Source organism: Enhydra lutris, unplaced genomic scaffold, assembly GCF_002288905.1.
Source record: "Enhydra lutris kenyoni isolate GAN:26980312 unplaced genomic scaffold, ASM228890v2 scaffoldscaffold82, whole genome shotgun sequence".
Classification (NCBI taxonomy): domain Eukaryota; kingdom Metazoa; phylum Chordata; class Mammalia; order Carnivora; family Mustelidae; genus Enhydra; species Enhydra lutris.
In genome coordinates, this window is record NW_019154166.1 from 5798163 (window position 1) to 5813555 (window position 15393).

Here is a 15393-nt window from a genome sequence, read left to right on the forward strand (position 1 = left end):
TCTTTTCTTTTCTTTTCTTTTCTTTTCTTTTTAAGATTTTGTTTATTTATTTGACAGAGATCACAAGTAGGCAGAGAGGCAGGCAGAGAGGGGGAAGCAGGCTCCCTGCTGAGCAGAGAGCCTGATGTGGGGCTCAATCCCAGGATTTTGGGATTATGACCTGAGCCGAAGGCAGAGGCTTAATTTACCGAGCCACCCAGGCGCCCCTCAGTATGAGTTTTTAATGTTAGGTTTGGAAGGATGTTAGGGCATATTGTCTGCTTCATTCCATGAAACTTGGTAAACTCTCCATTTTACTGCGATGGAAGATGAGTTAAAAAAAATTTTTTTCCCATGTTGGATGATCACCTTTGGGAGTGAGTTTAGGCTTTTCAGCCTGCACACTCCCTGAAAACTTTTATTAATCAAACCAGGTCTCCTATTGAAATGCAGCCTCCAACCAGTAAAATGCTTTTTTTGCCTTTGCCTGGAGTCCGCAGAATCTGCTAGAAATGGTTACGCCTTTGTGTCAGAGCAGTGTCCCTTTAGGCTCTGGTAGAGGAATGACAGAGTCCTTGGTAATTCCAGGTTACAGAAATCTTTCTACCCGAGGAGAGCTGTAGGAATCATCTGCCAGAGGTGGACAAGGGTGAGAGTGAATTATTTCGGTTCTTTCTTTGGCAGCAGAGCCTCCAAGGCCCTAAGCCTGTCAGGTGAGGAAAATGTTTAACGTTTAGGAAGCATGGTTATCCGTGATCTCCCACCCTGGTTCAGGACCTTGCAGCCAGAAACCCGGGCATAACTGCTAATGTAGGGTGGGAACGAATGAGTGACGGCTGACTGTGTCAGCCACAGTAACACCTTTGCTTCTGCCAGCCCTGCTCAGAGGAGGGGAACATCAGTCTTGTGCCGCAGGAGTGGGGACCGTGGCAGAGAGGTGAAGTCACTTGCCCAGGAGCATATAGCTGAGAAGTAGCAGAGCTGAGTGTCAAGACCAGATAGCCTGGCTTTACCACCTCATACTGTATTCCTAGCTTCTAATTGAACACCATTGGGATGCTGGCTTTGGGTAAGAACAGGGATTTTTATTGGCACAGGAGTTGAAAGGAATCTACAAAGCAAGCTGAATTTCTTGCTTCCTTTGTTGCTCATATATTTTGTTGGTTTAAAAGGTCAGACACATTCTTTCCGGTTCTTCCCTTTTTAGAGAACTTACCAATTTAACTAACTTTTCAATTAGGTTTTGATACTTACAGCTAATATCAGAGCAGTTACCATTTTTTTCATAGTTACTATTCATAGTTGCTATCATTGTATTTTAAAGGTAGGTGAGCCCCAGCCCGGCATCACACGGCAGGCAGGTAAGGGACTGTTTTTGTCGTGGTTTTACAGATGCCTCTGGTACTTGACCACAGAAACACCCCTGTCTTATCTTTATCAGTATTTAAGTGATAATCAATTATCATCTAGCAGAAGTAATATTCTCCCCATTCCTGTCATTTAGACTCCTCCTGCCATGTTCGTTTTTGATTTTGCTAGGATACCAAACAAAACAGGCTTTGTGGACAGGTCAGCTGCCTTATCTGTCTTCGAATTACCTGACACAACAGCTTGTGTATAACTGTGATATTTCTGCACCTGTGGCTGTGTCAGTAATGACATTGGACTTCCCCCAAATCCATCTTACACATAGAAGTGTTGAACTGTGTGCTAAAAGGGCCTGTTGGCACTTTCCCCCCTTGGTTTCTTAAACTCAGAACAATCCAGTTTCCAAACTGCTTAGTTTGGAATGACCGTGTTTTCCTTTATTGATAGGAGTTCAGAGTTCTACGTTAGATTTTTATAAATTTTTGGAACTTGTTCATTCTTATGTATCAAAGGCTGGCAGAGGAAGGGGACGATGTAGTATTAGCTGACAGTGACCTGTTTAATACCCGAATTGACCCAGATGCCAGTCTAGGAGGAAACGGACAAAGTCGTCTGTTTCTTCTGATTCCGAATCTCACATCCTTCCTGTCTTACTCTCTCAACTTACTTGAGCCTATCGAATAAGTTAGGGCACTCACCACTGTAGGAATTGTGGTAGAAAGGGAATGAGGGTAAGTTCTTCTCTACCGTTTTATTTCCTCCTTTCTGAGATTGTTTGGATATGAAGTTGCCTAGTTGAAATTGTGTTCCTCATTTTATAACCGGTGATTGCAGATTTAACAAGTGACTCTGGATACTCTGTTTTGAAAATGAGGTACTAAGAGATAGAGCCGAGGGGGAAATGAGAATTTCAGCAGTCCTTTTCCCTCTGCCCCTGCTGGGATGCTCTGGTTCCTGGTAGGTCAGTCACTCATGTTTCTGAAGGTATTCTATGAGCGACGTCTACGTTGTAGTGCCAGTTCTTGCTTTTTCTTGTGCTAGGTTCTAGGAGCTCCCTTGTGCTGGCACTGGGATTGTGCAGCCACAAGAGGGACTGGTTCCTCCTGCTTTTTGATGATTTCTCCCTAGCTCCTTTGGCTTCTGAGCAGTGGCTTTAAAGAGCAGCTGTTTAGTTTTTATGGTTCTGCTTGTTAGTTGGTGGTGGTTGTGCTGGTCTCTCCTGAGCTCTGTCACATGTCTGCGTTGAGCTAGTAGGTCTTTTGGTGGAGCCTACGCTCAGGTGGGACGGCTGGGACCTGTGGACCTATTGGTGCGTGTGGATTTTCATCGCCCAGGAAGCTAGACTGAGCTGCTTCACCTTTAGACTTGGTCACTTCCCAAGAGGGTGAACGTGGAAGGCTTAGCTCTGGAAGTCCTACAGCATCCTTTCTGCTGTATTCTTGGGGTCACGGCAAGTCCAAAGCCCAGCCTGATTGAAGAAGTAGGGAGATGGATTCCACCTCTTGACGGGAGGAGCAGCAAAGTCATGTTGTAAAGACGTGACTCATTGGTGGCTATTTTGGTAACAATCTATCACATAATGCCTGGTGATCCGTTAACATTATATCAAAAAGGCCACCTTCTAGATGCATCTCTTGCTCTTCAGTCATCTTACTGCCATCGACAATAAGAAATTTTACTGTTGCTTTTTCAGATTTGGTGAAACCACTGTTGTTGAAGACATGTAGATCGACGGCCATAGTTTAGAGATGGTTTCCTTTCTTACCGGTTGGTGGGAAGAATCTGGCTGTCTGATTCTGACTGTAAGGACAGCAGAATCTTGCTTTCCTATGATGTAAAAGAAAGTAAGCCCACTAGGTTGTTTGAGAGGGTAGTGCAATGATGGTAAAAAAAACAAAAAACAAAACAAAACAAAACAAAAACAAAAACAAAAAACAACTAATAATTCTAATTCAGTAAATATTGGTCGAACTACTGTTTTATACCTGTTACAGGTGATTTGTAGAGTTCAAGGATAAATCAAGAGAGTTAAACATTTAGAACAGAAAATCACTCCCAATTTGATGATGGGAACAGGCTTGAGAAGGGTGGGAGAGGGTGACAAGGTGGATCCCGTGTGAACATAGGATCTCTCTGAGAACAGGCTGGTTTTGATGTTTTGGAAACTAGAGATAGTGCTTAGGAAATACTGCTTTTTCCTCATTTGTGGAGGGTTGGGGAGGGGTGTCTCTGGTAACCTGGATCGCAGAGAGTGGCCATTGTCCATAGTTGGTTGGTTGGTAGGTAGACTCTCTGCTGCCCTTGGATGGCATTTTTGACTGACGTTGACCTCAGCTACTGGGTCAGCTCAGCTGATTGTGGAAAGTGATGTTAAAGGTGTGTATTGCTTGAGAAGTTAATGGAGGGAGAATATTCAGGGCTCTTTGTCCAATTGCTGAAGCTAAATAAAGTTGAAAGATGTCTTCTTTCACCTTCAGTGTTCTATGAGTTTGTGCGTTGTGCTCCGGTCAGAGTAAGAGCAAAACATTCTCAGGTGGGTGTGGATATGCTTGGACAAATTCTTGTTCTTCGGAATCATGGTTTGGAACCTTCTTGAAGATCCCATCCTTGGGACTGCTTCTCTGATGAGAAGTCTGAGGAAGGTGGATATGGATGGTGTTGGAAAGGTTGTTTAAAATTTCTGGATGTTTTCTTAAGACAGAACTTTGAAACCAGAACTTCAGGGGTGGTACAGAGAGGTGGATCCCCAGTCCTTGGAGTGGCTGAGCGGGGCATGAGGCTGCTGAGCCATTCGCCCAGCACCGAGCCGGCTGTGATTATGATTCCCCCAGTGTGTTGAACAGCTGTCCACATACTCTGTATGAGCCACAATGCAAGGAAGTTGGGCAGTATTACTCTAAGGGATATGGCAGTGCCTTGGAAATATGGGATGAGGTCAAATACTGTTGTCCCAAAGAGTCAGGATTCTGGGTTATAAACAGCAGAAACTTATTCCAGCTGATTTGCCCCACATCTGAGTTGTCTGGGGCTCTCCATGTGAAATTTATTGTTAGACTCATCTAATACACATTCAAAAGCATTTTCTGTATCAGGCACTAAATACGTTTTTAAGTATACAAGGAAGTCTTCTCTCACAGGAAGCTCCTTCCATATGAATAATTTACAATGTTTGATCATGCCTAGTTTCTGTGCTGCTGTAGATATAAGGGAGGCTCTGTTTATCTCTGTTGACTGGTTAGGAATTGATTATTTGGTGACAGTCTCACCCAAGGGGGAATTATAATCACAAATTAATGATCTTCCTTGATCAACATTTGTTGTACAAATATTTTAATCTCTGTTAGCTTCTAAAACTCTCCACAGGACAGTGTAGTATCAGTCTCTTCCTTATGCCCTTTACTCCCTGTGGAAGTTGTTGCAGGCTTTAAAAAAAAAACAACAAAACCATGTTGCCCTAATGTCATATTTGCTTATAGTTTTGTTGTTAAAAATAACTGAGTACATAGTTGCCTTTAGGGGTTAGGTTCTGGGGGCCCTTGAGAAAGATAAGAAGGACGAGTCCTAATAAAAGTTCTTGCTTAGAGAAAGTGAATGGGAGAAGAAACGGGGGATGGGGGGATGCTCATTAAATAGCCAGAGATCGCCTCGCTCAAGTAGTGTAAAAGCGGTCTCTTTCTGCTTCTCCCTGAATCTCATGCTTGACCAACTGGGGTCTTCCTTCTCCTCCTCAAGACTGCCGTGTGAGTTCATCTCAAAATGATCATCCTTTGGCGAGTGCAGAGCCCTGCTGGGAGAGCCCGCGTAGCTTGACCTTAACCTCTACCACCGGGCACTGGTTTCAGGCTCTGAGTCAGCTCTGCTTAGGCTGTGAACTTTTCTAGAATTATTTAGCATGTTTTGTTGGTGAACGATTGGAATATATGCTTGGATGGCTCTCAAGATCGTTGCAGATGTGAAGTGTGGAGTGTGTCCACATCTAGCTTATGTAAGCTACATTGTGTTGCATTTGTGTGCTTGTCCATTTATGTGGGAAATGTCCTTTAAGGCCTGGTTTATTTTGTTTAAATGTGAATGCTGTGCTGAGAAGGAATCTGTGTATGTGTGTGTATTTATATAAATATTTATTTTGAAGGAAACTGTTTAAGTGAGTTTTAATTGTCGTAATAGATTTTATCTGCCTGCAGAGGATAGCTACTGTCCCCTCAAAGTGGGCTTTTGAAGAAAGGGCCAATTTTGGTGTTTTTCTCTGGGTGGTTTTCACAATGCTGCTTTGTTCTGTTATTGTCCTGCCTTTGATCCAAGTGTGTTTTCAGTTTTTCACCATATAGAGATTGTGGTGGGTCAGACACACAGGTGGTGGTCAGCTTTTGATTTGGGGAGTTTGTGGGCATTGAGCTCATTCAGATTTATCATTACAAAGTCCTTACCTTGATTTTATCTCCAGAAACTTTGCCCTATACTGTAGCATTTATAGGTTCCAGGGATTGGTTAGGACCTGGTGTCTTTGAGGGCTACCGTTTTCACTTAACATCTCACTCATGGTACACACCTGCCCCGTGTACAAAGTACGCTCACCCTGCTCCAGCAGCTCCCTGGCAGCTCATTATGGTGTCAGTGCGAACCTGGATCTGATCGAGACACCATCAGTTCCACAGGCTTCAGTCTCCTCATCAAAAGCATCCAAATCAGGTGTGGGCGTCTCGGAGTACAATCCCTTGTGATACAGAATTCCTCTCCCTCTGCAGACCTGGAAACAAGACAGGTTACTTGCTTGCAAAACCCAGGAGTGGGTCTGGCTTTGGAACCCGGTTCTAGAGAGACCCATTCAAAGCAGGAGAACACTGAAGGAAGAAAGGCAGCAGCCCAAGCAGTTTCCAGATCTTGCCAGGCAGATTTCGTTAGGGTACAAGGCCTGGGGAGAGTCCTCTGCCTTTAAATATTTCCTGAAGACAAGTTTCTAAGAAGTAAAAGAACATTTTCATGAAAGTTTTTTCTTGTATATTGCTGAACCTTTCATCAGAAAAATATTACATCAATTTACTTTTTAACCAGCAATGTATTGTGCTTGTGATTTCTTTACCTGGGCATGTTGATGAACACATGATCATTGAAAAAAATTGGTGTGCGTGTAAAATGAGACCAATGCTTTGCCAATTGCACATGAACGAAACTTTTTTTTAAAGATTTTATTTATTTATTTGAGAGAGCAAGAGAGTGTGTGGCGGGTAGGAGGGTTTGCGAAGGGGTGGAGGGAGAGGAAGAGAGAGAATCCCAAGCAGACTCCCTACTGAGCATGGAGCCTGACTCGGGGCCCAGGCCCAAGACGTCGTGACGTGAGCTGAAATCAAGAGTTGGCTGCTTAAGAGACTTAACAGACCAGGCGCCCCTCACATGAACAAAACTTTTAAATGTTTTTGGTGTTAGTGAGTGCCTTTCATAATTTTTTCTCAGTTTTGCTTTACTGTTCACACCCTTGCCAAATTCTCTATTTTTCTTGACTTGTGTGGTATCTTTATATACTTAGGGTTTCTCATTTTGTATGGGAAGGATTTTCCCAAGCGTTCATTTAAATTTTTTGAAGGTTTTTTGTTTTTTTTTTTGTTTGTTTTTGGTAATATACAGAGTTTGCTTTTGCTTTTTAATACAGCTAAATTTGCTGCAAGAAGAGTACCTTTTGAACGTGTAGGTCGAATGTCCTCCCTCTACTTGATGTCAACTAAAACTTAAATGTTTGGTACCTGAATGGGCAAGTTACGTGGGAAATTCATGTTGTAGTGTGCTTACTTCTGAAAATGATGTGTCTTGTCTTCTTGGGAATTCACGTTCTACTGTCGACAGGCCCATGCCTGAGAGCGGATCCAGGAGCCCCAGCCAGGAGCTCTGAGTTCTTGCCTGCGCCCCTGTCCAGCTGGTGTGGTACATTCAAGCTTGCAGATATTAAAACCACGAGGCCGAGCCGAATGAGTCCCTTCATACATTTTCCGAATCCTCTGGGGTGGGGAAGTGTTTGGATTGCAGAGGAGTTAAGAAGGTAGATACAGGCATAAGAAACTGGGAAGAGTGGATGCTGGGAAAAGTATCCTTAACATCTGTGCGAAACTAAGATGTGCTGCACATGCTTAAAAACCCAGCTATGTTGCAGAGTCTCCATAGAGAACAATCCCAAAGAAATGATTTTGTAGGATTTATTGACATACGAAGAAACGTGGTCAATGAGTAAAGCATGTTACAAAATGTATTGTCTGATTGTATATCTATAAATAGAAAATAGTTTCTAGGAGACATTGATTATTTTGGGATAATTGGACTTAGAAATGTATGTAATACACATATATTTAAAAAACCCATATATTCTCTAGGTGTGTGTGTGTGTGTGTGTATCTATCTATCTATCTATCTATATATAATTATATATATATATATATATAAAATATTTTGTATATTTTTGTTTCTTTATCTTTTCTGAATTTTTTGGCTTTTCTCTACCAGACAGATTTTGTTTGTATTATATAAAACACGGTTACCTTACCTCCCTACTCCAAAGACATTGCTGCAGATAAGATTATTTGAAATACCTATGTTGTGACCATGTAGTTGACAGTGGCCTGGTGTTTCTTTTAGCTCATTACGGTTGTAGACTGCTTCCCAGATTCTTCACTCAAGTGTTCATATTATGTTTGGGGGAAAATCCTTTCATTAAATGAAGGTGTTGAAGGGTAACCCTGGTAAAGTGGTACTATTTTAGTATTTTCCAGTCTGTCGAGGTAAATGATTTTTATAGTGGTATTCTCCTTTGCAAAAGTGTTAGCATCTCTGAACACTGTAAACTTGAAGGGTTTTCTATTGTATTGGAGGATAACGGGTGATTTGTGGTTAATAACAACTTCAGTTCATTTTTGTATACTTGTTCTTAATTCTGAGAAATTCTTGTTGCCTTCCAAAATATGATATTAACTATGTGTTAAAACAACTTTTTCTGCTTTTTGGGTATGAATTTCTTATGCCCTCAGAGGAGTATCTGTTTTATAGTACTTGAAACTTTTACTTTTTATTTGTTATTTCTTAGGTAAACGCAAAGCACTGAAGTTGAATTTTGCAAATCCACCTTTCAAATCTACAGCAAGGTTTACTCTGAATCCCAACCCTACAGGAGTTCAAAACCCACACATGTGAGTATTCCTGGTAATCAACTACAAGGCTCAACTCAAGCGGAGGTTTCAAAGTTACTGTGTTTTGTGTATTTTTTCCAAGTCGAGGTGTTGGTATTTCCATGATCTTACGGGTCATTTGAAATACTACTGTTTGAACTTGACTAGAAAGCTGTTGATTCTGTAGTCTGAAGTAGGTGAACACGGTTTTCCTTGTTAAAGTTTACTTGAAGGGAAAGAGAGCCGAAGATCCAGATAATTCGCTATCTTTTCAATTTTCCTCACGCTGGACTCTGAGAATATTGTTTAGACCTTTCCTTCTGGGTCTCCAGTTAAGTTGTAAGTGGTATTTAGGAAACGTACCTCTCCCCTGCAGATCTGCACAAATCATCCCTTCTTACTAGGGGATCAAGAGGAGTCCCGTTCTGGGTAAATGACATTCCTGTAAGATTTCCGTGTCACAGTAAATTGAAAGAATGTGTACGTGTATAGGTCTACGTGATGTGTACGTATAGCTGTGATTATTTTTAAAATTTATTCCCTAAATATATATATTTTCCCCCTAAGTATTTTTTTATTAAAATACAAAAATGATATTTTAGCACCTTACTGAAGGTCACTTAAAATATTACAAACATCTGTTAATTTAAAATAATACCTTCAGAATAATATTTATAGACCTTTGAATTGAAGTGTTGTGTTAAATAATGATGCCTCCCTCCTTCCCCCCTATAAGACCTATTGTGAGCATGAAGGGTCAAGGCCAATAGCTTTGCATTTATATTCGTAAAAATAATTTTTACCTAGTTCCAGTATCGAGAACAATAATATTGAGAATAATAAAGCAAATGATGGAAGGTATGGTTAAAAAAGAGGTCAGAATATATTATCTTGTAGTTTTTAATAATTCCTCAACAATTTTTATTCAAGTCCTGTTAGGCTACAAATATGTTCATGCTTCTCCCAAAAGGCACATTTTTTGCTGTTTCCTTTCCTTTTGATGTCTGGCATACATTGTATTTGCAAACAGTAACAGATTGGTAGAAGGTAGCGTGTCCTGCAATAAGAGTGCTGAAAATATATTGTGATTTTTAAAACATCAGCGTGTAGAAGGGAGCAATGTAGATGTGTGTGTCTGTGCTTTTAGGCTTTCACCTGTAACTTTAGAACAAATGAAAACTGGAGTAACAGTTCATTTGCCTCGGAATAGTGTCTTTTAATTTTATTAGATGGATGTCCTTAATGAGATTTCTTGTCAGAGCTCAGCTTTGAGTCCCAGCTTTTTTACCTCCTCTGAAACATTGAGTGGGGGTTATATTGAGGAAGGAAACTCTTAGTACCTCTTAATTAGTCAGAGCTCTGGCAGCAAGGAAACATTCTTAAAAGAACCTCCTTCCTCATTTCCTAGAATTTCTAGTGAAAGCTAGTACAAAACTAATTCTTGAACATGGTCCACTTCTGTTACCTTGGTTGCTAGCCGAACCATGTATTCGAAGTCCAAGACAGAAAAGATAGGTAGTTATTGCCAGACTTAACAGCTTTTTTTTTTTTTTAAAGCCCCTTGGACACAAAGGCAACCTGACTTATGTTTAGAACTGCAAAAACATTTATGTACTTATACTCTCTTCCTTTGGGAATTCATGGAATTGAAAATCTTTTTTTTTTTTTTCCCTCCCTAAACAGTAAACTGGGTGGGAAAAAAAAGCTTCCTTTGAGATTTGAGCCAATCAAATTTTTTTTTTTTTTAAACCTAACCACTTCAACCAGCGAGGTTTCTTATCTTTTGTCCCTTCCCAGCACATGTTGAAAGTTTGAGAGGACATGGTATTAAGCCTTTTTACTTCATGTGGAATCTTTAGATTTTGATTCTGGTATGTAAAAATTTTAGACCCAGACCTCATTTCACTATTATTATTGGACTGGTCTGTTATATCGATCAGGAACAGGTAACTACTAATATTGATATTGGTCAAAGATAATTGTTTCACTACTTAGGGCAGCCTATCTCCTCTACCTTCCCACCCCCTTCCATAAGGGATCCTTTTGTGTTCTTCCTTTGAGCTGTACTGTCAGGCACTAAAAACTGCTGTGGGTCACTGTGTGGGGTAGGTAGTTTGCAGTTAGAAAATATAACTTGCAGTGTGTGAGTTTGAAACAAATACCTCTGTGTCACCTCTATGTATTTCCTCCTTCTAAAATGTCCTTGAATTTTAGTTACAGATATAAATAGAAAATTGCTCATGAATTTAGGAAAAGATAAGATGAAATGTAAGCAACAGAGTTAAGATATGCCCCAGGAACTACTTTCACAGCCACCTGGCATTTGATGTCTCCTGGGTGCAGATTCTGTGGGAGATTTAACATTTTAAGAACATGTCCTTATTTTCTGAGAACCAAGAGTTTAAATAAAATTCTAAGAAATAACAGTTGGGCACAGCAGTTCAATAAGTGAGGCATAAGGTAATACAGATTGAATGTCACATGAATGGTGCAGGAGGGGGTAAGATCACTTTAGGATAAACAGCTTGGTGAAACACTTCGCAGAGGAACAAGATTTGAATTAGATTTTGAAAGACACGTAGAGAAGGGAGAGTGGTATTCTGGAGAATGGAAGTAGAAGATAAGTTTTGGGGACTATGTGTAGATTTGTTTAATTATAGCAGAGATGTTACTTACAGATTACCTATTTCTATCACTGGAAACTTATAGCATTTTTTTTTTCCCTTTATTCTTGGTGTTCTGTAGTTATATGAAGATACATCTAGGTCTGGATCATCCTTCTGTACGCTAAAAGAACAATTTTAGTTTCAAGATCCATGTATCTCTTTCTGAAAAAATTTTGCTTTTCTTTTGATTGATTCTGTCATGTTTTTCATAGTCTCCTGTTGTCTGGGCACTGGACTTTCTGCATTTCCTGAATCTGTGACTTTTTTTTCATACTTTTTGTCATTTTGTTTTCTTTCTCTACAGATTTCTCTCCCTCCCTTACACTCCCCTCCCTCCCTCCTTCCTTTCTTTCTTTCTAGAAAGAGAGCACAGGTGAATGAACGGGGTGGGGAAGGGGGCAGGGGAGGGTAGAATGAGATGAAGAGAGAGAATCTTAACCAGGCTCCACCCCCAGTACAGAGTCAGATGTCAGGGTCAGGGTCAGTCTCACCACCCTGAGATCCTGACCTGAGTCAAAGTCAAGAGTTGGGATGCTTAAATGACTGAGCCACCAGGCTCCCCCTTTCTTTTGTGATCCTTGTATGAAGTATTCTGCTTTGGCAATTGACTTTAACTTCCAGGAGTTGATTGTGGCTTCTTCTTAGCATCTTATTCTTTTATCATGGATGTAAAATCTGGAATTTTGAAGTTCTTTTCTATCCGCTAGGCAATCCATTTCTTCAAGGGTCAGTTTTTCTTTAATCTTGTTTTTCTTCTTTGTGTTAGTATTTTTCCATGTGTCTTGTAATTCTGGGTTGCCCTTTGATAGTTGAGGACGAGGAAATTAGAAGGCTTCTTGGTAGCTCTGGCATAGATGGTCAGCTGGTGGACCTGACTGCTTCTCTGTGAATGGTTTGAGAGCTGGCTGTTAGGCCAGGAATATTCAGGTGCCAGAATGAGTAAGGCCAACAATCACCCTAGGAGGACTCATTCTCTCCAGATAATATGTTTAATTTCTTTAAGGACATGCCCTCTTTCTGTTTTGGGGGAAAGGTGCAGAGAAAAGGAGGAACTGACTAGATATTTCTTATAGAAAGAATTTTAATGAACCCTTCTACTTCTAGGTGTTCATACCTTTAACTTTGCATCCTCTCTGCAGTCCTGTTGGGATCATTGTTTATTTCTCGTCTCTGCTGCATGTTCCCCTCCTACCATGTGTTATGGGTGGTATACTATTTTTTTTAAAAAGGAAATTCTCTCTCTCTCTCTTTTAAGTGATGAGCAGGGTTCAAATTTTAAAGAAGTTTACATTTTTTTTTAAGATTTTATTTTTAAGTAACTCTGCACCCAACATGGGGCTCCAACTCACAACCCCCAGATCAAGAGTCACATGCTCCACTGACTGAGCCAGGCAGGCCACCCCATTACTGTTTGTTTTTTTTTTTTAACTGCAAACATATCTAGAACTAGAGAGTGATAGATGGATCTTGTATTTAGCAATCAGCTGTAGATGCTTCAGTTGTTAATGTGGCCAAGACTGATTTTGTCTGTTCCTCCACCCTCCTTATTTTTAACCAAGCTTCAGACATCATTCCACCTATAACTATTTCCAGGTGTATTTCTAAAAGATAAGGACTTTTTTTTAAAAACATCAAAATACCACTGTTACATCTAGTAGAATAAATAATTCTTTAATACCATCATATAAGTAGATTACTTCATCAAAAAAATTTTTTTTATAGTTTGAAGCAGGATTCCAATAAGGTCCTCTACTGCAGGTGGCTGGTAAGTCTTTGAGACTATGAAGTCCCTTCTCTTGGACTTAATTAGTTTTTGCTTTGCCACACACTTTTGTCTGCTCTCAGGCATTCAGAAATTTGCCAAAATCTCTCTTTCTTCGCTGTTTCTTTTCTGTTTTTTTACCCCCACTGTTCTTTTCCTGTGAGTCCTTAGAGAATGAGGAGACAACCTGGCCAGGAAGCGTAGGTTCTTAATTATCACTGATTGAAATTATAAGTATTTCTCACACGTTAAAAGAGAAAAAAGTTTTTTTTCTTTTTTTATACATGAATGTTTATTTTTCTGAATTTACATTTTATTTTATTTTGTTATTATTATTAACATATAATGTATTACTTGTTTCAGGAGTACAGGTCTGTGATTCATCATCAGTCTTACACAGTTGATAGCGCTCACCACAGAACATACCCTCCCCAGTGTCCATTGCCCAGCCAGCCCATCCCTCCCACCTCCCTCCACTCCAGAAGCCCTCAGTTTGTTTCCTGAGATTGAGACTCTTATGGTTTGTCTTCCTCTCTGGTTTTGTTTTGTTTCATTTCCCCCTCTCTTCCCCATGATCCTCTGCCTTGTTTCTCAAATTCCTCATATCAGCGAGATCATATGATAATTGTCTTTCTCTGATTGACTTATTTCGCTTAGCATAATACCCTCTAGTTCCATCTATGTCATTACAAATGGCAAGATTTTATTTTCTGATGGCTGCATAGTATTCCATTGTGTGTGTGTGTGTGTGTGTGTGTGTGTGTATCACATCTTCTTTATCCATTCATCTGTTGATGGACATCTAGGTTCTTTCCATAGTTTGGCTATTGTGGACATTGCTGCTATAAACATTGGGGTGCAGGTGCCCCTTCAGATCACTACATTTGTATCTTTGGGGTAAATACCCAGTAGTGTGATTGCTGGGTCATAGGGTGGTTGTATTTTCAACTTTTTGAGGAACCTCCATACTGTTTTCCAGAGTGGCTGCACCAGCTTCCATTCCCACCTACAGTGTAGGAGGGCTCCCCTTTCTCTGCATTCTCGCCAACATCTGTCGTTTCCTGACTTGTTAATTTTACCCATTCTGACTGGTGTGAGGTGGTATCTCATTGAGGTTTTGATTTGTATTTCCCTGATGCCAAGTGATGTGGAGCATTTTTTCATGTGTCTATTGGCCATTTGGATGTCTTCTTTGCAAAAATCTCTGTTCATGTCTTCTGCCCATTTCTTGTTGATTGGCTTATTTGTTTTTTGGGTGTTGAGTTTGTTAAGTTCTTTATAGATTTTGGATACTAGCCCTTTATCTGATATGTCATTTGCGAATATCTTCTCCCATTCTGTCAGTTGTCTTTTGGTTTTGTTGACTGTTTCCTTTGCTGTGTGAAAGCTTTTGATCTTGATGAAATCCCAATAGTTCATTTTTGCCCTTGCTTCCCTTGCCTTTGGCGATATTTCTAGGAAGAAGTTGCTGTGGCTGAGGTTGAAGAGGTTGCTGCCTGTGTTTTCCTCAAGGATTTTGATGGAATCCTATCTCACATTGAGGTCTTTCATCCATTTTGAGTCTGTTTTTGTGTGTGATGTAAGGAAATGGTCCAGTTTCATTCTTCTGCATGTGGCTGTACAATTTTCCCAACACCGTTTGTTGAAGAGACTGTCCTTTTTCTGTTGGACGTTCTTTCCTGTTTTGTTGAAGATTAGTTGACCAGTGGGTTGAGGGTCCATTTCTGGGCTCTCTGTTTTGTTCCATTGGTCTACGTGTCTGTTTTTGTGCCAGTACCATACTGTCCTGATGATGACAGCTTTGTAATAGAGCTTGAAGTCTGGAATTCTGATGCCACTAGCTTTGGTTTTCTTTTTCAACATTCCTCTGGCTATTTGGGGTCTTTTCTAGTTCCACACAAATTTTAGGATTATTTGTTCCATTTCTTTGAAAAAAGCTGATGGAATCTGATAGGGATTGCATTAAATGTGTAGATTGCTCTAGGTAGCATAGACATTGAGAGAAAAGTATTGTAATAGAGACTCTTGAAACTATGACCTGGATGTAGCAGATGTTAACCTTTTGTCCTTTGGCTCTTTAAATGGAAGATTAAGCTGTAAAAATAGAGAGTATAAAGGGAAAAGCTAAAGGAAAAATGTGTGGCTGCCTTTTAATTTCTGTGAGGATTAGGTTATAGAAAGTGCCATAGGTTTCTCTGATACCACAGAGGTATTGTTATAGATATGGCAGACTGGTGCCATAGTCCTGTTCTGTATATCAACTTGACATGAACAAAGTTAGATATTCTACTGTTAGTTCTGTGCTTTCCTCACACTGAGTAATGTTTGAGTGCTCTCACTGCATCACTGAGAATGCACCAAATATAATTGTTATCCTGAAAGAACAGCCCTTTTATCTTCACAACATATCAGAATGGTACAAGACGAAACACTAGCTTAAATGCTGACATGAGAAATAAATAATGATGAG

General features: G+C 40.2%; 1 protein-coding gene across 3 annotated transcripts in view; it reads left to right on the forward strand.

Moving 5' to 3' along the window:
- Positions 1-15393, forward strand: part of LOC111161210 (mitogen-activated protein kinase kinase 4) — a 137344-nt gene that overhangs the window by 26104 nt on the left and 95847 nt on the right. For all 3 annotated transcript variants that reach the window (XM_022524791.1, XM_022524789.1, XM_022524792.1), the window contains one exon: positions 8414-8516. In XM_022524791.1, coding sequence (XP_022380499.1) covers positions 8414-8516 — 103 coding nt within the window. The remainder of the gene's footprint in view (positions 1-8413; positions 8517-15393) is intronic.